Raw genomic sequence first — 20,797 nt, forward strand, 5'->3', positions numbered from 1 at the left:
TACTTTTAGCATTCTGAAAATGTTCCTCCTTGTTTCTGGTGTAGTGAATTTTGCTTCATGGTCTTTTTATCTTTCCCTCAAACCACATGTGCCATTTCTTTTCCATGAAGCTGTAATAGTCTGAGGGTTGCCCTTAAGTGGACCAGTAGATGTACCAACTTGGTATGTAGAAGCCAGGAAGGCCTCTGTGGCCTGGACCCTGGCGGTGCCTTGTGTAGCCATGTGCCTGGAGGAAGCCTTTTATCTGACTCATCCCTGCCATGCAGAGAAGTCTGTAGCTTCTGTAGGGAGTTCGCTTCCTACCTCCTTTGTTTCCTTACTATCTTTTGTTCCTTCTTAATGATGGATTCTTTTCCTGAGCCTTTGACCCCTTGTAAAGACATTCCGCCTACACAGTTGCCAGTTGTGAGACTGATATTTTAGCATCCCAGGTGGTTCTTTATCTGTCCCTGTTTGGGGCAGGGTTTGAGGAAGCCTGCCTGTCAACATCGCTTTGTGTCCTCCACGTAGATGTGAAGCAGAGAACAGAGGCCTGAGGGCAGACTGGGTGGTTACATCTAAAATTGACATCACGTCACAAATGAAGCTGCCCAGTTGGGCCAACATCGTGATCACACTCAATTTCTACTCAGATCCTTATTTTAAATTGAGATATAATTCAAATACCATAAAACCACCCTTTTGAGTGTACAGTTCAGTGGTTTTTAGTGTATGGACAGAGGTAGACAAACCATTAGTACTGTGAAATTCCAGGACATTTTTGTCGATGCAAAAAGAAACCCCCATTTCTCTGCATTCCTCCCTTCCCTTAGTCCCTAGAAACACTAACTACTTTGTCTATGTATGTGCCTATTCTGGACAGTTTGTGCATGTGGAATCATACAACATACGGTCTTCTCTGTCTTCCTTCACCTGGCATGTTTTCAACATCAGTATTATAGTCTGTGTCAGAACTTTATGGGTGAATAATGTTCCATTGTATGGATATAGCACGCTTAGTTTATCCATTGATGGACATTTGGGTGGTTTTGACTTTTCATGAATCATGCTGCTATGAACATTTGGGTACAGGTTTTGTATGAACATACATTTCCATTTCTCTGGGGAATAAACCTAAGAGTGGAATTAGTGGGTCATATGATAACTCTGTACTTAACTTTTTGAGGAATTGACAAATATTTTTCTACAGATGCTGTACCATTTTATGTTTCTACCAGCAATATATTAGAGTTCTAGTTTTTCCACACTCTCGCCAACACTGGTTATTGTCCAACTTGGATTATAGCCATCTTAGTGGATGTGAAATGACATCTCATTTTTGTTTTGATTTCTATTTCTCTAATGACTGTGGATGTTCTTTCGAGAGGTATCTGTTCAATCCTTTGCCCAATTTAATTCTTTGGTTATTTGCTTTTTTTATTGTTGAGCTGTAAATGTTCTTTATGCAACATATAGAAATAAATATACATACATATTCTCAGTTGTATCTGAGATCGTTGACATGCTTCAGCCTCCTACAGTTATCCAACATACTAAAGGATAAAATAAGCCCGCCATTGCATTTCCTCCTGCTTGGTCCTTGCGTACCATTTTGACCGAGCATGTGCCTCTCCAACTTACAGTGACTCAGTGCTGGCCAACAGAAAACATTTTATACTTACAATGCTTTACAATTTTCAGAACACTTTCACAGACACTGTGTTATTTGTGTTTTTATTTATTTTATCTGTTTTGTGAGTAGGGAAATGAGTTCAAGGGTTAAGTAACTTGTCCGAGATCAGAAAGCTCAGGTTGTCACGGACATGTATGCTCACAGATCCTGATTCCCCACCTGTTGTTCATTCCCTGGGCTGTCTTCTGCTGGGCTGAGCTTTATCTCTGCTGATCCTTCTGGCCTTAGGGCTCTTTCCCATTCACCTGTTTTAAAACTTAGTCCTCTCTGATATTTTTAGTTCATTAACCTACCCTTCCCATCTGGGTTAATCACGGACATTCACCCAGTGCCCTCCAACTGAGATGCCTAATTTGGATCCCATGGTAGAATCCTTAGAAGGGTGGGACGCCTGGGTGGCTCAGTTGGTTAAGCAGCTGCCTTCGGCTCAGGTCATGATCCCGGCATCCTGGGATCGAGTCCCACATCGGGCTCCTTGCTCAGTGGAGAGCCTGCTTCTCCCTCTGCCTCTGCCTGCCATTCTGTCTGCCTGTGCTCGCTCTCCCCCCCCCCTCTGATAAATAAATACAATCTTTAAAAAAAAAAAAAGAATCCTTAGAAGGGAGAAGATGATGAGAGAGCCTCTTCTCAATGATTTCCTAAATGTTTCCACTTCTCATACAGGTCAATGAGCTCAAGACCTCCATGCAGTCTGTTTTACAGCAGTGGAAGGTTTGTGATAAACTGTATGAGGAGGTGACGATGATGACAATCCGATTCTGGTACTGCATGGAGCATAGCAAGCCTGTGGTTTTGTCATTAGAAGCCTTAAGATGCCAGGTGGAGAGCCTTCAGGTAAATTAACCACATCTTGGCCCAGTGCGTCCACTGTTGGCAGAAAATCTCCAGTGGAGTCAAGCCCGGAAATGGACACAGTGGCCTTGGTGCTGTCCACAGAGAAGCACACAACAGTCTCTTAAAAAGCAGCATCAAAAGCATAACAGGGAATTCCAAAATGAGTTCCATGAGCCCGATGAGTGAAACTTCGTAAAAGGATACCTGGGCTTTTTCGTCATTGTTGGAGTGTGTGTCTGTTAGTGTCCTTTTTAAAGTTCTTTTCTTAAATGAAAGAATGCCTTTCGGTTGTTTTCTTCTTCACATTTCTAATCATTTCCCCCAGTCCTGTTAAAGTTTGAGTGTTCGTGTTACTGTGATGTGGCAGTACATGTTGGAAAGCCGCTGCCTCCTTTGGACGTGGCCAGGCCGTTCTGAAAGGAACATTTCTACTCTCTCCTCTCAGTCTCTTCAAGACGAAGCCGAGGGCAGTGAAGGACGTTGGGTGAAACTGCAGGAGGTGGTTGGGAAGCTCAAGGACCGCTGCCCCTCGGTTGCCGAGATAATGGAAGAGAAATGTCAGAGCACGCATGCCAGGTATGCTTTAAGATCCTGTTTGAATAACAGCAGGTATCTTTATCTCCCTGTGGTGGGGTGAATGACGTTACAGCGGCTTTGTGAAGTCCTCGTAGTCGTTGGAGATAACTGGGTTTGTGCAATTCTGGTTTCTGCTCTGAAGCGTCTAGTTATGTAAGATTTGATTTGGGGAAGGCTGTTTCTTACCTTGTAGCCAGGGTCTCCACTCTCAGAGGGCACAGACTAGCAGCCTAGGGGGAGTCTCAGGGACACCAAAATCCTGGGCAGAGACAGGCTTACGGGGTACTTAGATGGACAGTCTGTTTCACTAGAAACGTAAGATGGAGTAAAGGGGATGTTACTGCTCCTCAGGGAGATGATTTATGAGGTTGGAAAGAATTCTTTGATGAACTGCTTACGGTAGAAAGTTCCTTCTAAGGAATGTGGCCCTAGTTCATTGCAAGGCTTTTATTTTTGCTCAGTAGGACATGAAATTTGGCCTAAAGATCATTTGCTCTGATGACAAAGACATGCGAGCTACCCTCCGTGCCTTTCTCTATCCTTCCTCCACGCAGAGTCAGCATCTCTGGAAATCTACTCTCAACAAGTGTTGATAAATTGGGGGCGTCCAATTTATCTACCCCGCAGTGGCATCCTCAACTCACGATCCAGTCTTTACTGGGAGAAGGGAAGGAGGGAGAGAAAGGAGGCACCTAGACACGGATCTGATGCCACTTCTGGTATCGGGGCCGCCCTCGAAACAGGGCAGTGCGGTTTGCTATAAACAGATTCAGCTGTTGCCACTTGTTACATTGTTGGCACAAGAATGCACCAGAAGGCTTGTTGGAAAAGGTTGCAGAAAATAGCACCAAAGTGTTCATGATTATTATCTGTACATTAATGAGCTGTCAGGTGGTTTTGTTACCTTCTCTTTATAGATAGGTAGGCTAGTATGTAGGTAGAAAGATAGGTAGATAAGCTAGATACAGACGTAGGGATAGATTGAAACATACATGTTTTGTGGGGTTTTGTTTTTATTTTATAAGGAGGGTATGTTGTATTTATAATTGGGAAAAAATATTGTTAAGAGAAAACTATTCTGGGGCACCTGGGTGGCTCAGTTGGTTGGGCGACTACCTTTGGCTTGGGTCATGGTCCTGGAGTCCTGGGATTGAGTCCCACATTGGGCTCCCTGCTTGGCGGGGAGTCTTTTTCTCCCTCTGACATGTCCCCTCTCGTGCTCTTTCTCTCAAATAAATAAGTAAATAATCTTTTTATAAAAAAAAATCTATTCTGGGATTCCTGGGTGGCTCAGCTGGTTAAGTGTCTCCCTTCTGCTTAGGTCAGATCCTGAGGTCCTGGGATTAAGCCCCACATTGGGCTTCCTGTTCAGCAGGGAGCCTGCGTTCTCCCTCTGTCGTGTTCCCCGTGCTTATGCTCACTCGATCTCTCGCAAATAAATAAAATAAAATCTTTAAAAAAAAAACACACACACACACACACTGTTTCGCTAAGATTTTTGAAATCCATAAAAATGAAGCAGTTGTGCCATTTTTCCTTTTCCATCTGTTTAGCAGGGTTAAGGATATTCTGAAACAAGCATTTTCATGTTCTTCAGGTAAAAATGTAAATATTACAATGCTTCCAGAAAGCTAGTTTGACCATATATATACCTATAACCTTAAAAATATTTACATATTTTTATTCCTTGACTAGAGTAATTCTCTCAGAAATCTAGTTTAAGGCCAGTGTCTTGAAATAACAAAAAATGGCCTTTTGAACAAAGTTGTATGTGAGCATTAGATTTGAAAGTAAAAATTGAAAATTACTTCAGTATCCGCATTAATCTCAAATTTGGTAATTAAACAAAAACCAGACCATTTAAAGACTACTATATATGGCCATTTCAAATAAGACTTCCTTATTTTTTATTAATAACAGGGAAAATTTTAAGTCATATAGGAAAGGTACTACAGTCTGTATGTGGAGTAAAAATGATTTCCATTATTCCTGCTGTTACATAAGGGACATGTTGCTTTTGTAATTAGAAAATAAATTTGGGGACGCGTGGGTAGCTCAGTTGGTTAAGCATCTGCCTTTGGCTCAGGTCGTGATCCCTGGGTCCTGGGATTAAGGCCCACATCAGGCTCCCTGCTCAGTGTGGAGCCTGCTTCTCCCTCTGCCCTACTCCTGCTTGTGATTTCTCTCTCTCTCTTTCATTCTCTCTGACAAATAAATAAAATCTTCAAAAATAAAATAAAATAAGGTTGGCATAAGCACAATTTAAATAAGGCCTACTTAATGACCCCCCCCCATCTCTAAACCAGGAGACCCTCCCATGTGGAGAAGGTTTCATCAGGCCTGCAGTTCAGCACGTTTTCTATCTTTGCCTAACAGATATTCATGATCCGATAGATCTTGCCAGTCACAAATTTGGTAGTTTTTGTTGAGAATTAGAAAGTTGATGAAATGTCCTGATTTGGAACTTCTGTTTATATAATGGTGATACATTAATAAAAATGTCATTTATGTCTCATCAGCCTATCTGCTATTTTATTTACCTGTCGGCAGAATGTGTGCACTGTGCTTTTGCTGCAATGGGACGGGTGGTCTGAGCGTCCCCTTGTTCATGTTGTTTTGACAGGTGGACCCAGGTAAACCAAGACATTGCAGACCAGTTGCAGAAGGCCCAGAGCCTGCTCCAGCTCTGGAAGGCATATAACAGTGCTCACACGGAAGCCACAGTGAGGCTGGAGCAGCAAGAAGCAAAGTACCAAGAGCTTGAAAACATCAACATGTCTGGAAACAACCTGGCTGACATCCTGACCCCAGCCCTGCAGGATGTAAAGGTGGATGCAAAGCCCATTGGGAAAACCAAGGCCAAGACAGCCCAACAGATAGGGCCGTGACCCAGGGACTAGACAGACCACAGAGACAAAGAAGTGGGTCAGGACAGGTTCATGAGCAGTCCATATAGGACACGAATGAGCCTGGGTGTTGCAGGGTTAGGAGAGACAGGTGGCTGCTCAGAGGTGAGGTCTAGGCAGCGGGTTAAGCAGGTCAAGAGCACTTGACAGCATCTCATTTCAGGTTTCCCCTTTCAGTCTGACAGGTAAATCTCCAAAGCAAAAGCCTCATACCAGGTCTCCAACAAAGGCAAAAGTATCTCAACTGAGTATGATCATCTACACTCACATAAACATCTATGGTCTTGCTTTAGAAATAATCATGGATTCATGCCACATTAATATGGCATTTCTGTGGGTTTCTAATCATTTCTAATGATTTTTAGACTATATTTAAAAGTTGTATAATTTTATCCTGTTAGAATGATGAATGCCCAGAAAGTGAATACTCTGTAGTTTTTTGTTTTTGTTTTTGTTTTTTTTTAAATATTTTATTCATTTGTTTGACAGAGAGAAATCACAAGTAGATGGAGAGGCAGGCAGAGAGAGAGAGGGAAGCAGGCTCCCCGCTAAGCAGAGAGCCCAATATGGGACTCGATCCCAGGACCCTGAGATCATGACCCGAGCTGAAGGCAGCGGCCCAACCCACTGAGCCACCCAGGCACTCCACTCTGTAGTTTTAAACTGGGTGACCAGATGCATTGTGTGTATCTTCTGATACTAAGGGTCAAATCAAAAAGTGTTAATCAACTTAGACAATCCAACAAATATCTGTATTTCAGATTAACTTCTACCTGATCTGTTGTTTAAACAGATTTCACATACGCTGTATTTATAGAGTAGCCCTAAAATCAGCTTGATTAATGAGATTCTATAGTCTCTGCAAATGAGCCCATTTATGTCATAAAATCTCAAACACAGGATAGAGTTGCACTGATTCATAAAATAGCCTTAAAGCAGATCCCTGAAGTGTTCGATGATTAGAAACATAAAACAGAGGAATCTACCCGGGTGGTCTCCAGTCTTTACACTGGAAGGCCCAGACTCTGTTGATCTCTAAACTGACATATTTCTGAAGAGCACCACTGATGCACCTCATATAATGAAAGCTTGGTTTTTTCAGTTCTTTAAAATAAACGCTGTTGGGGTGCCTGGGTGGCTCAGTGGGTTAAGCTTCTGCCTTCACCTCAGGTCATGATCCCAGGGTCCTGCTATCAAGCCCCGAGCCCCTCATCGTGCTCTCTGCTCGGCAGGGAGCCTGCTTCCCCCTCTCTGCCTGCTTGTGATCTCACTCTGTCAAATAAATAAAATCTTTAAAAAAAAAATTAAAATAAACACTATCCAAAACATAAACACTAACAAAGAGCCACACCCACAATTTTAGGGCAGAAATTCTCCTAGATGTTGACAGAGTAGTGAGCATGGGAATTTGTGTTACGATTGGAGGTAGAAGTGTTTTCTGTCCACTATTTCTCCTCCAGGAACTGCAGCATGATGTACAGGAGACAAAAGAAGCCTTTCTCCAGAATTCCACTCTCCTTGATCGACTTCCGCAGCTCCCAGAGTCCGGCACCCACGTGCCCCGCTCTGCACAACTGTATTCCCTCCAGAGGGCTGCTTACTTGGAAAAGATGCTGCTGGTGAAGGCTAATGAATTTGAGGTTCATCTCATATTTCCATTCAAGTTGTAATCTTGGGCATTGGCAAGCTACCCTCAATCCCTCATATCTTGCGAAGTAATAGTTTTTAGTGCTGTATGGAAGGCCCCTCAGGGAAACTACAGAATCAAGATGCCCTCCGATGACCGTTCAATCACATTGGGCAATGAGCAGGTCATGTGCAAACCTCTGTTCTTCATTGAACGTGTTAGTTGAAGAAATGAGCTATTAGATTCCTTACACTGTTCAGATCGCATAATTATTTGGATCTCCAAAGGGGGTCCTTGAGTCATGGAAATAGCTGCTTAAAGCTTAACCATCCGTTATACTCTTTATTCATTTCTGGAAAAACCTTTAGTGCACGAGCTGTCAGAAAGAACAGAAGGCCCCAGAGCTCCAGTATCACATGTCAGTATCAACAGGAAGAGAAAATTTAACTAGCAAGACTGAGGGAGCAGAGGACTCATGAACCGTCCTCTCTAGACCGCCCCAAGCAGGTGATCCAGTCATCCCTGAAGGTTCGGAGCTTTGCCAGAGGCATGAATGCAGGAGGGAAAACAAGGAGTCTTCTGAATATTCATCTCTGAGTAGTCAAGATAACAATGAGCTGCTGGGGGTTGAAAGCACCTTGAGCTTCTATCCGCTTCCAAGACTGTGCATAATTCTGTTACATATGCACATGAAAATGGTTTCTAATGAAAACTTCTCTTGTTCTAGTTTGTTCTGTCACAGTTCAAGGATTTTGGGGACCGCTTAGAATCTTTAAAAGGTCTCATCATGCGTGAAGAAGAGAATTTGGATAAACTCTACCATCAAGAAAAGGAGGAAAACCTTGACTTATTCCTGGTATTGCCAATATTTCTGTTTCCTTAGGGCTTAGACTCATCATAAGGTAAAAGGCTAGTGACTGTTGAGTTAGAGAATTTGTTTGTATCGTCACTGGAGCACGGTCGTTTATATGCCGTTCATTCTTGGCTTTATTTGCCCTAAGGCCTAGAAGAGTATGACAACACAGAGATCTATTTTAGTAATATGCCATGGTAAATTTAGTAGATTTAAAAAGTTTTGACATCTTTACTAATTAACTTCAGTGAACTAGAATAATCTAGGAACTGGCTGTTGTGATTAATTGAATTTCTCTGGTTAGTTGAAGATCAAAAGTAAAGTAGCCTATAAATGAATTTTGTAGTTTTTATTTCTTTATTAAACTAATAAGTTTAGTGTAAGTAGCATAAATTAAAGAATTCTGGATCCTACAGACGCCTAAGGACCGATATCCATAACCTAGATCAAGAGTCAGCTAACTGTGGCCCACTGTCCAGACCCTGTCTCCCACCTGATCATATAAAGAGTTACTGGTACACAGTCATGCCCCTCCATTTATTAATTCTCTTTGGGAGCTTTCATGCTGCAGGGGCAGAGCTGACTTGTTATAACAGAGATCAAATGGCCCATAAAAGCTGCAAAATTTATGATGTAGCCCTTTACAGAAAAAGTTTGCTGACCCTGGCCTGGATTACTGTGGCAGAGTTCTGTAATGATATCATGGATATCGTGAAGGATGCTTGCTTAACATATCATTGACCTAGATGCTGTCCCTGGAATATTTTAAAAATAACATTTTGCTGAGTTTGCATTCTTGTGATTTCATGTCCTATCAAAATACGGATGTTTTATAAAGTACCATGCTTTACCGGGGTTATTTTTTTGTGGGTAAACTACATGATCTGTTGAAGGTCAAGTTCTTGGCAGACTACATGGGACTTTTGAAGGTCCTAAATGAGTCCTTTAAAAAAAAAAACCCTAATTTCCATCTTTTTTAAAAACATAATCTGACATGATTTTCTATTTCCTGGGGCATTCAGGTGCTGACCACACGTGCACTTGTTCTAGAAAAGCCGCAGGATTGGGAGATCAGGGTTCACCAGCTCTCCCATTAGCTGGTTGTTTGACTGTGGGCCAGTCATTTACCTATCTAGGCCCCCCGTTTTTCCCTCATGGTTGAGATAAGGGTGGTCTGCAGGATCTCTGAGGTCTTTTCATCATCTGGGTCGCTTATTGACCTCCAGAAACCTGAAATGTAATTTTTTTTTAATAGAACCACGTGCTGGCACTGACGGCCCAGTCACTTGCTGTTGAGCATTTGAATGAAGTAAGCCTCAAGCTCCCAGTTAGTGACATAGCCGTAAAGACGTTACAGAACATGAACCGGCAGTGGATTCGGGCCACGGCCACGGCGCTGGAACACTGCAGGTCAGAGCATCCTGTCCCTACCGTTCTGTTTCCGTGAAAAGCTGCAGTGACCAGCTTAAGCTCAGGAATGACATTGTTTTATGACTCTTGTTTGTTCATAAACCTTTGCAGTGAGTTGCAGGGAACTGGCTTGAATAAAAAGTTCCTTTATTGCTGCGAAAAATGGGTCCAACTTTTGGAGAAGATAGAAGAGACACTCGAGGTGAATGTTGCCGACAGCCTCCCAGCTCTTCTGGAACAGCAGAAAACATACGAGGTAAATCTTTGCTCTCCCGCTACTTTGTGCCCTCACCCTGGGCAGGAGTTGGGAAAAGATACTGTATTTTATTTTAAATCTGTCAACCCTTGGATACCGAAGGTCGGTCTTGTGGCAGATTCATTGGTCAGTTGATTGTAAAATTCTCACACATTTCATAAGTTTCAACATTTTTACTGCTCCACTTTGTTAATGAGAGAACTCCTAGATTTTCTGCAGTAGGTGGAAGCTTTAGCACAACTTGGCTCCCATAGAATGCAAACATACCAAGACCAGGCTGAAATACTGCAGCTTCATCTCTGCATTTGCACTGAATAATTCTCTAAAATATTGAAGCACCTAGTAGAATTGCAATTGGAGCATTAACGATTGGACAGGGGAATTTCCCCATGCATGGGCTGATGGACATTTGGAAGTACCCTTAGTGGTTATAGGCAGATACTGCATTTTGAAAGTATGTATGATTAGGTCACTGTAATTTTTAATGTAACTGATTTAAGTCTGCTTGTTACATTAATGCCCTCCAGTGAAAATGAAGTTCATTGAACCAAAACACCCTGAATAATCTTGATTAAATTACCAAACCTCTTTACATCTTAGTTGCCTCGTCTTTAGATGGGTATGGTAATAGTACTTAGTCTGGAGCACCTGGGTGGCTCGGTAGGTTAAGCATCTGCCTTTGGCTCAGGTCATGATCCCAGGGTCCTGAGGTAGAGCCCCACTTCAGGCTCCCTGCTCAGCAGGGAGTCTGCTTCTCTCTCTTCTCTGTTCCATTCCTTCTCATAGCCACTCTCACTTGCTCACTCTTTCAAATAAATAAAATCTCTAAAAAATAGTACCTACCTCTAAAGATTGAGGAATTAGGGAGACATGCATGTTTTACACAGTGCCTAACTAGTGTTGAATGCCCAATAAATGGGCATTAGATGTCATTATTATTTGGCCTATTTGCTTCTGAGATTGTATCCACACACCTGTGGATATGATGGCCGAGCATTTTTTGCAGTGAGGCTCCAATAATTTGAAAATGAATCTTCAACTCACATGTCCTATAGGAGCTTAGATTTTAATGGGACATACAAGTTCCAGGTTTCTTAAGAAGAAATCTATTAGCTGATACCTTCTATTTTCACTCCCATACAGATGTTAGAAGCTGAAGTTTCTATAAACCAGACAGTTGCTGATTCTTATGTCACCCAGTGCTTGCAACTCTTGGACACAACAGAAATAGAGAAGAGGTAAGCCATCTGGGGCTTATGATGGTTGTGCGGGTGTGGAGGGTCACACAGTGGGAGCTGGCCTTCCACCATGTGGGTCTCGACCACATCAGTAACTGGCAGCCATGTTGGTTGATAGCCCATCATGGGGCCAGTCTCCTATTCGGATGGGGACTTGCTGTGTGGCCATCGAAAGGTCAGTCACACTTGTGTGTACGATAGGGGGGTGGCATTAGCAACAGTAGATGAGTACTTTGCAAATACCCACTCACCAAGTATCATTAATGAAGTTTTTACCCCCAAAGGATTGTTCTGTAGTGTTTTCCTCTCTGCCTGTAGCCTCATGACATTTTGCTATTTAAAAAGGAATTCTTAAGGTGCTGCTCTTCCCAGCAGGTAGCTGTGTCACAGAGTTATCAGAGTTGTCAGAGAAGGGATTTCTCTCTGTGCTACATATATGGCATTGGCGTGGGTCAGGCTGAGCGGAGCCTCTCAGCTGAACCTGCTCACACAGCGGTTACACGCAGTGGGCGAGCTCTCTTCGGTGCTTATCTAACTGATGACCGCTACTGCTTTTCCTTCCCATTGATACTGTAGACCTCTGATTTTTCCTTTGAACATAACTAAGAAATATAAAGTGCATTTCTTCATAGCTCTGAAGTTATAAATTCAGGCTAGATTCTTGTTCCAGGACAATAAACTAGTTCTGATTAGATTGGTGCAGCAAAACTTGACTTTTCCTATAATAAATAGAAGGCCTTATTTATCATGTGGTGGGTGTTATTTATCTGGAAAAGAACTAGGTGAGGAGTTGCGGAAAGCATATTCCTTATTGCTGAAATTTTGTCAAGTACAACCCTCAGGTAATGGGTAACGTTGCACAGTCCCTGTTCATCATTTCCCATTGGTCTGATACTCTCTTTTCCATACAGCTTCTGGCGTAATGTAAGTTAAAACAGCATAAGTTTAAGGGATGCAATTGTGCATGCTGGAAAAATACCAAGACTTCCGCAAATATCTCCTGCTAAATGTCTTTTTGCTGCCCTTGCCTGAGTTTCCCAACACATTTAAAATAAATGTACTCAGATTTTAAGGGTTTTTTCCCCCACATAAATTGTGCACATAAACCACGAACATGAGTTCCTGTTATGTGTCAGGAGTGATTTTTTTTTCCTGTGTGCTGATGTCCGAATTATCTGACCATTTGTTTTTCTCAAGACCGGAATTTATTTCAAAGTTCACCAAACTGAAGGACCGGTGGCAGAGCGCTGCCCAGCGCATCCGGCAGAGGAAGAGTGACATCGATGGGCTGGTGGGGCAATGGCGGTACTTCACCACCGCCGCAGAGGACTTGCTGCGCTTCCTGAACGATACCTGCCACCTGCTGTCGGCCTTGAAGGGTCAGGACTGTCACAGCCTCCACCAAACCAGAAGGCTGATCCGTGAGCTGAAGGTAGTACATGCGCAGTCGTGATGTGAGGACTTGGAGGGTGGTCGCTGTTTGGAAAATGTTCCCTCCACCTCAGGTTTTCAGTTGTGGTTCATGTGTACTCTCTGCATGTGGGAAGACCAGTCGGGTCACCATGACCCTCTCCAGCCTTGTCCCCAGCCTGGTGGTGTCAGAAACCCAATCTTCTCTGTTCATCCTGAAATAGTGAGGCTTTCTTGGGCTGTGGGGGGAGGGATGGGATAGAGAAGGGGTGGGGTAGGGTGAGAGAAGTTTGAGATGACAGATTCACGCCACCCAAGCTTCTAAGGTATGGCCTGGTGAATCACTTGACCACCAGAGCTGTAATTTATAAGGACGCTCCTGCTTATTCTGGAAGGGCAAATTCATGTAGGCAACCAAGTTTTTTTTTTTTTCTTTTATCTTTTTTATTTTAATTCCAATGCAGTTAACATACAGTGTTATATTGGTTTCAGGTGTACAATATAGTGATTCAGCAATTCCATGTATCACTCAGTGCTCGTCCAGATGAGTGTGCTCTTATGCAACAGAGTTTTCAATCTGAGGGCTGTTCAATGCGCCTCGGTTTATAGTAGTTAGTTGGCCGTCTCCAAAACATGTTCCATTTAGCTATAGAACCACTCCTCACTGCAGAGACATGGCTAAAAGAAACACTGCCCTTCTGAAATCCTGTGCTGTCCCCATTCATTTTTCTGGTCACCAAGTATCAGTTGAGTACCTGCTCTGTGCCAAGTCAGTGTGGACAAAGAAAAGAGCCTGGCTCTCGGGATGCAGTCAAATCAGTAAACAAGGAAATGCTAATTCGTCTGATTGGTCAGGGAAATCAGACAAATCCATAAACAAAAAAATACCAGATGGCAATAAGGCATATGTAGAAAATTAAAACAGGACCGGTAATGGAGGGGCCGGGTGGCTCCTTTCAGTTGGGTGATCTCCAGGAACACGACATTTAAACTGGAACCTGACAGAGGAGAGGGAGCCGTCTATGCAAAAATCTGGGGAAAGAGCCTTTCAGACAAAAGCGATGTCTTACTCAAAGTGCCCAAGATGGGACCAAGCTTCACAAGGCAGAAGAACAGAAGGAAGGCTAGTGTGAGTGGAACACGGCCAGTGAGGCAGCCCTGGGAGGGAGTGACTTTGAGAGTGGGGCAGGGGGGAGCACTTTGAAGTATGGTAGCCCAGTTACAGTCCTGCTGTAACAGGAATCCTTTGAAGAGTTTCATTCGCAAGAGGGGGCCCCCACATGGAGGCTTTCTGGTAGCCAGACTTTTACATGGCAGCTCAATGGCTTCAAAGATACATGGGAGAAGCTGAATCACCTTCTAGACCTAGTCACAGAAGTCACTTCTGCCATCCTCTGTTAATCAAGGCCATCACATGTGCTCACACAGAATCAATGCAGAGGCGGCAAAGACACCATTGCTTGATGGGAGTGGCAAGGTTCTAAACTAGCACGCTGGACTGGGAATATTGTTGCAGGCATTTTGTGAAAAATAGAGTTGGCCATAACCAGTTAGGAGGCCTTTTCTGAAGTCTTGGATAGTTGTGACAATGGATAAGAAAAGGATGATCATAGTAAAGATAAAAAAGGATATGTTTCCCATGCAAGTACTGACCATCCCTACCCTGCTTATCTTCCAAGATCAGATGAGATAGGTTGTGTTCAGGGTGGTATGGCGGTAGACTTGCTAATGATGTAACTGTGGCCCGGAAATAAAAACCTAAATCAAGATGGCTGTAGGGTTTTAGCTTGAGCATTTTGGTGAATAGTGTGCTGTTGACCAAGTCAGGGAAGACTAGAGGAAAAGCAGATCTTTTCAGAAGCTTAAAATGGCTAATGGATTCCATTTATTTGGCTATGTCAAGCATTGCGGATGCTGGAAAGACAAGTGTGGAGTGCCTGTATATTCATTGAGTTGCATTTTCTCTTTTTTGTCTGTTCCTGAGAGTACAGTCTGCTTTTCTCCTTTGCATCGGGTTATAGCAAGTATTCTCAGAAATAACCTTTGCAAATCAATGCTCTGTTTCCATTTTGGAAAATGCCCACAATTATGTCTCCCTTGAGAAATTTGAAGGTGAAGGAAATCATATCTAGAATAGGAAAAAAAACTAAATTTTTTTTCCTCCTGAAACCAAACGTTTTTGGAAGTAGGAGTCAGTTTAAAACCTTTTACTACATTTTTGTAGTGTAAGTACATAGTTTCAGTCCATTTAAAGAAGAGTCAGCGTGATATTTAAATGGACTGTTTTAAAGCTGTCCCTTTAACGCATATATTGATGCTTATGTTTATGTGCCCATAATAAGCTTAAGTGTATATTTTCTATATTTTGCCTTTTTTCATTTGTTCTCTCCTTTTATATCTGTTCAGCACTGTGTGCACATTCTGTTTTTGTGGGTTAGGATAACCTGACTCATACAGTGGTAATGGATATATGCTCTTAATTTCAGGTCTGATGCCCCACTTATTTTCTTAATACTTTCAGATCCATTTATCTTAGAGGCTCTTAATCCTTGCAGTATATTTTTTATTTCTCTATGCTTCTGATTGTTAAACTAAGAATGTTATCTCTTAACAACTATTGAAAATTATTTAAGAATGCATTATTGGTGTACTATATAGTAGTGTAAAACGTTAGCCTTAAATGTGTGTGTGTGTGTATGTGTGAACACATTCTAATCAGATTTGCCTAATTTATATCTAACGTAACATTTATTAGTAGGAAAAGCTTGGAAGGGAATGCATACAGTCCCGTTTGGATCATATCAGAGGTTTAAGGAAAATCACTTTTTTTTTCTCTTTAGAGTAAAGAAATTCATTTTCAGAGACGGCAAACCACCTTTGAACTAACCTTAGAAGCTGGGGAAAAGTTACGGAACACAACTAGCCTGGAGACTAAAGAGATGATTGACAAGAAAATCAGTCAACTTGGGGACACCTGGAAGGACACTAAGCTCCACGTAGAAGAGCTGATTAAACAGTTGCAGAGCAATGTGGAGGTAAACTCACCATTTACTCTTCAGGATATTCAAATGCAGCACGTAGAGTTTTTATTTGCTGTGCAAAAGTGGGCATGATTTTAGGAAATCACAGTAGGTTTTCTAAGGGACCTTGAGCCCTGCTAATCCATGAATCATGCCAGTTAATGTAAAATAATAATAAATGTAAAAAATAAAAATAATAATTTTTCAATAATAGATCATTGAAAAAGCTCAGAACCTCAGTAGAGGTTCTATTTTATATCTGCTTTTACAAAACAGGAAGCCTAATCGTGTTCCATGAAAGTTCTATATACAAAGCTAATGTTCCACATGTGGTCTGTCTTTGGGTATAGCATATGAAAATAAACACAGTGATGATGCCTCCTCTTCTGTCATCAGAGAATGTGCTTTTCCATGTAAGCACATGTAAGAATTTCCCAGATAATTTATGACTGTATTTTTAAGAACTAACATGTTTTATTCTGTGTCATTGTTGGGAAAATAATTATTTTGTTACGCTAAAACATACCACAGTGTTCTTAAGGACTCTGAGCGGCTTTGAACCTAAGGCCCTATACAACTATGCTCTCTTGAGTAATTTTGTGTTTTTTATTGTTTTTCTTTTCTCTTCTTCTCTAAACATTATTTAAAGTGTTCTATGTTTAATTTTTGTTTCTCTGAGCATACCTACTCCTTATACCTCCCTGATCATTTGTGCATGTGCCAAGACCAGATAACCAAGTTTCTCAGAGATAGTTGTTCTGAGTAATGTTAATAAATGTGTGCTGATTCAGGGCCTGAACATCTCTCCTATGCAGAAAGTATGTGAATTTTATTAGGTATATGGGCTGTGAGAAATTCATTAACTAGCAAGTATTTTGTCGAGCACTGGCTCTTGTTGTAAAACATGGTAGGAAACGTAGCTAATGGTTTGGAGGGAGAAATAAAGACTCCGTTTTGTCTCTCTTTCCAGTCTCCTCTTGGTTGTGTTCCAGAGAGTTGATGTTGCTAGACAAGTGACTTGCCCTTCTGTGAATTCTGTGTTAACTGTAGAATAGGGCCGACCCAAGCGTGTTTAGGGATCAGGTGTACTGAGGAGTAAGATAGTGTTTGACTTTATGTTTGTCTACTTTTAGTAACCTCAGGACTAGAACCTTATCTCAATGAATCCATTATAAATTTGAACTTGGAAATGTGGGCAGCTGTTTTCTCAGTCATACAAGGTTAAAAGAAGAGAGATGGTGTAAAAGAAGGGCATTGCAGGGAAGGGATTTGGAGCGGGACTTCATCCCTAGGTCATCCCTTGACTGGTCTGCTTCTAACTGCTTGTCCTTGGCAAGTTTTCTCTGAGCCTGTAAAACCCTGTGTGTCTTCTAATATTATTATAATTACAATGAGATCATGAAGTTGAGAGGGCTTTGTAAGCTGTAAAGTGCTTTAAGCAGAAGGTGGCAGTCAGTGGTGAGAAATGTTGAGTGAAGTTTCACTGTGAAAGGGCCACTGAAGCTGGGCTCCTTCGGGAAGGAGAGAGGTGAGGGATGCCTAGAAGAGACAAGACAAGTGGTTTAGTGCTTTTGGTTTATGCTGCTGTTATAGGGTCTGCCCAAGACTGTCCATGTTAAAAATTAATCCTTAACAGTAGTCTTTTAAATGTGAATTCCACCCCCCCAAAATGTGAATTTTCCCAGAACTGAACTAGAAATAAGATTAGATAGATCGAGGACATAGGGAAGGAAGAAGAACTATTTTGAGGCAAAAGCCAGTCAACTCAGTAGTTGAAATAAGCCACACATAAAGCTGCACCAGAGATAATTCTGCTTTTGGACCAGGCTGCCCAAGACCAGAAACTGGGTTTCTGTGCGATTTACAAAAACACATTTGTTGGAGTGGATTAAATGAGTTATTCTGTTTTTATAATTCGTTCTTAAAAAGCAAAGTGCTAACCAGTTTTCATACTGTTTTCAAATAGACCTGGGACCAGTGTGAAAAGAAAATCAAGGAGTTGAAAAGCAGGCTGCAAGTTTTAAAGGCACAAAGTAGAGACCCTCTTCCAGAACTTCATGAGGATCTCCACAGAGAAAAAGAGCTGATTAAGGTATTGAAAGCTCTGAAGGAGCATTCAAGATAATCACTTACCGCTTTTGAGAGAAATTGAAGTGTTTGTTTGCCTTTCTGTTCTTTGTTTGTTTGTTTAGATTTTTTTTTGTCAGCACAAGCAGGGGATGCTGTAGGCAGAGGGAGAGGGAGAAGCAGGTTCCCCACTGAGCAAGGAGCCCAATGCTGGACTCGATCCCAGGACCCTGGGATCATGATCTGAACTGAAGGCAGACACTTAACTGACTGAGCCACCCAGGCATCCCTTGCCTTTCTATTCTGTGTTGAAACTGTGTTTCCATGTTTGGTCAGAAAATGTTTTGCCTATCCTCTGTCTAAAATAACATCCTGGTCTCCAGAACATTATGGAATGGATGCTCTTTGAGATCCATGTGTGAACATGAGAAAGACTTCTACAGAAATTCTTATTAGGAATTGAGGATGAGGGGGGAGGCTGGGGGGGGGGGGTTGGTTCTCCTCCAGGTCCTCTTTCTGTGTCTCTCCTCTGTGATATAACATGTGCCCTTTGAGATTACCCCAAAACCTGTTCCCTTAACAGATGACTTTGTGTTTGAAATGAGAGTAAAATATTACTGAAGAATTTGTCTTTTAGAAGCCAACTTTTGAGTTTTTGCTCAAATATAACATTCTTATAAAAACTTCCAAACTGTGCTCTGTCTAGATAAAACACTGGCAGTTATTCCTAGGAGTTTTGGGCCTTTGCTGAAGATTTCTGTAGAAGAATGGATAGGAATTTGGGCTGGTAAAATTCCCAGGTCAGGAACAACCCACTTCTCTTCCCTATCCATGGCTTTGATGTTTAAAAAACATCCAGAACAAATGGTCTTTAATCTTTTATCTTTTAATGACTGCAGGAATCCAATTGAAAAAAAATTAGAAAGAAATGAGTACTCTTATACTTCAAGCTGTGCTGGAAATTGGTGTCCTTCAGTCTGCATCTTTTTTCTTCATTGTAAAAATATCCCAACATGCAAAAAATGTCCAGCATAAATAATAATGATAAATGCCATGAAACCGTCACCCAGCTGGAAAAAAAAAATGGCAAATACAGGTGACATGCTCTACGTACTTTCCCTCTCCAGAGGGACCCACAACCCTGAATGAAGTATTTCATCATTCATGTTCACTTCTTTATAGTTTTTCTACATGCGATTGTAGCTCTTGTGAAATGCAGAAGTATGGGGCACCTGGGTGGCTCAGTGGGTTAAGCCTCTGCCTTCGGCTTGGGTCATGGTGTCTCAGGGTCCTGGGATCGGGCTCCGAGTCGGACTCTCTGCTCTGCAGGGAGCCTGCTTCCCCCTCTCTCTTGGCCTGCCATTCTGCCTACTTGTGATCTCTGTCTGTCAAATAAATAAATAAAATCTTCAAAAAAAAAAAAAAAAAGAAATGCGAAGTATTACGTTTGTTTTTCAGCTTTGTATAAGTAGTACCTTTACTCCATACTAAAGTCATACAAATACACGCTTACATTTTCCAAGCTTTGCTTTGTACCTTTACATCCTTATTCACTGAAGAATTCATTTTTACTTATGTTTTGAGGTAAAGATCCAATTTTTAATTTACTCATATGGATGATTACATGGATAACCATTGTCCTGGTACCCAAAGTCCAGTGTCAAATATCAAGTTTCCATATATGTGGGATTTTTTTTTTTCCTTAGGGCTCTCTCCTGTTGGTTTGCTTACCTCAGCCTTTATATCAACTTATCTTGATTATTGTGCTTTTTTTTTAAGATGACAAATCTTCATTTCAGGTGTGATGTGTAGTCATACTTTGTTCTCCTACAGGCGTGTGGCGGTCCTTGGGTCTTCAGTCTTTCACAACTTTTAGAAGCCATTTGTCAAACTAGAAAAAGTCCTGATAAGAGTTTTAGTGGAATAGTATCAAATTTATAGATACGTTGGAGAAAATGAACATCTTTCTGATACTGAGTACCCCTGTTCCTGCATATGGCATGTTTCTCCTTTCAGTCATGTTCAATAACGATGTATAATTTTCTTTATGCAGTCCTGTACACCTTTTGTTGGATTTCTTTCTTGGCATGTTATTTTTGATACTGTTGAAAATACCTTTTCAAATTATATTTTCTGATTATCAGTGGTTCCTGGAAGTGATAATTCTTTGTTATTATAATCAGTCATCATGCTGAACTCTTTTGTTAACTCTAATAATTTGCATAATCTTCTAGGTGTCTCAGATGGTGACAATCACCATCTGAGAAAAAGGATTCTTTTTCTGTTCCTTTTTATTCTAAACTTTTTTTTTTTTTCTTGCTCTTTCTATACTGGTTAGTACCTCCAGAACATTTTTTTGTAGAAGAACTGATAGGTGGCTCCTTCATGTCGTTCCTGATTTTAAAGAGAATAATTCTGACATTTTATCGCTAAGTATGGTATTTGCTAGTGATGATTTTATTAGGTCAAAAATTCCTACTTATCCCTAATTTTCAACATTGTTACGATCTCTGCATCTTTAGGTGTAGATCTAGATGTCAGGGACAGAAGAGATAATTCAGAGTCATACTCTCAGTTGACACATAGAGTTTCCTTCCATAAAGTCTAGAAACAGTACAGAATGTGAACTGGACACTCTTGAGAAGGCATACTGTTTCCCAAGTGCCCCACCCTTCAGCTTCCAGTATGATCCTTTCAGCTTCCACAGCCTTAGTGTTCTCTCACTGGAAAAATCGGGAAGAGAGACCACGAGCATTGAGTTCATCAATCCCATGACCATACTCCAAAAAGAACTCAAGTAACCCAAAGCCTGTCTCGGAAGGTGCTTATCATCCCCAAGTCACTTGGGAGAGATCTACCAACCACTTGTCCAGTCTGAGCTTCGCTCTCCTCCTCAGAAGAGGACATTCTCATTACATCTAAGTTGAC

The 20,797-nt window shown here is 41.6% G+C and overlaps 1 protein-coding gene across 14 annotated transcripts in view; it reads left to right on the plus strand.

Annotated features, from left to right (window-relative positions):
- Positions 1–20,797, plus strand: part of SYNE2 (spectrin repeat containing nuclear envelope protein 2) — a 330,781-nt gene that overhangs the window by 263,853 nt on the left and 46,131 nt on the right. For all 14 annotated transcript variants that reach the window (XM_004738910.3, XM_004738907.3, XM_045070315.1 and 11 more), the window contains 11 exons: positions 2,336–2,506; positions 2,952–3,082; positions 5,706–5,910; positions 7,449–7,628; positions 8,343–8,471; positions 9,724–9,878; positions 9,990–10,134; positions 11,278–11,372; positions 12,570–12,804; positions 15,623–15,817; positions 17,769–17,894. In XM_004738910.3, the coding sequence (XP_004738967.1) occupies positions 2,336–2,506; positions 2,952–3,082; positions 5,706–5,910; positions 7,449–7,628; positions 8,343–8,471; positions 9,724–9,878; positions 9,990–10,134; positions 11,278–11,372; positions 12,570–12,804; positions 15,623–15,817; positions 17,769–17,894 (1,767 nt within the window). The remainder of the gene's footprint in view (positions 1–2,335; positions 2,507–2,951; positions 3,083–5,705; positions 5,911–7,448; positions 7,629–8,342; positions 8,472–9,723; positions 9,879–9,989; positions 10,135–11,277; positions 11,373–12,569; positions 12,805–15,622; positions 15,818–17,768; positions 17,895–20,797) is intronic.

Source organism: Mustela putorius, unplaced genomic scaffold (genome assembly GCF_011764305.1).
Source record: "Mustela putorius furo isolate JIRA1106 unplaced genomic scaffold, ASM1176430v1.1 tig00000129_pilon_pilon_pilon, whole genome shotgun sequence".
Taxonomy (NCBI): Eukaryota; Metazoa; Chordata; class Mammalia; order Carnivora; family Mustelidae; genus Mustela; species Mustela putorius.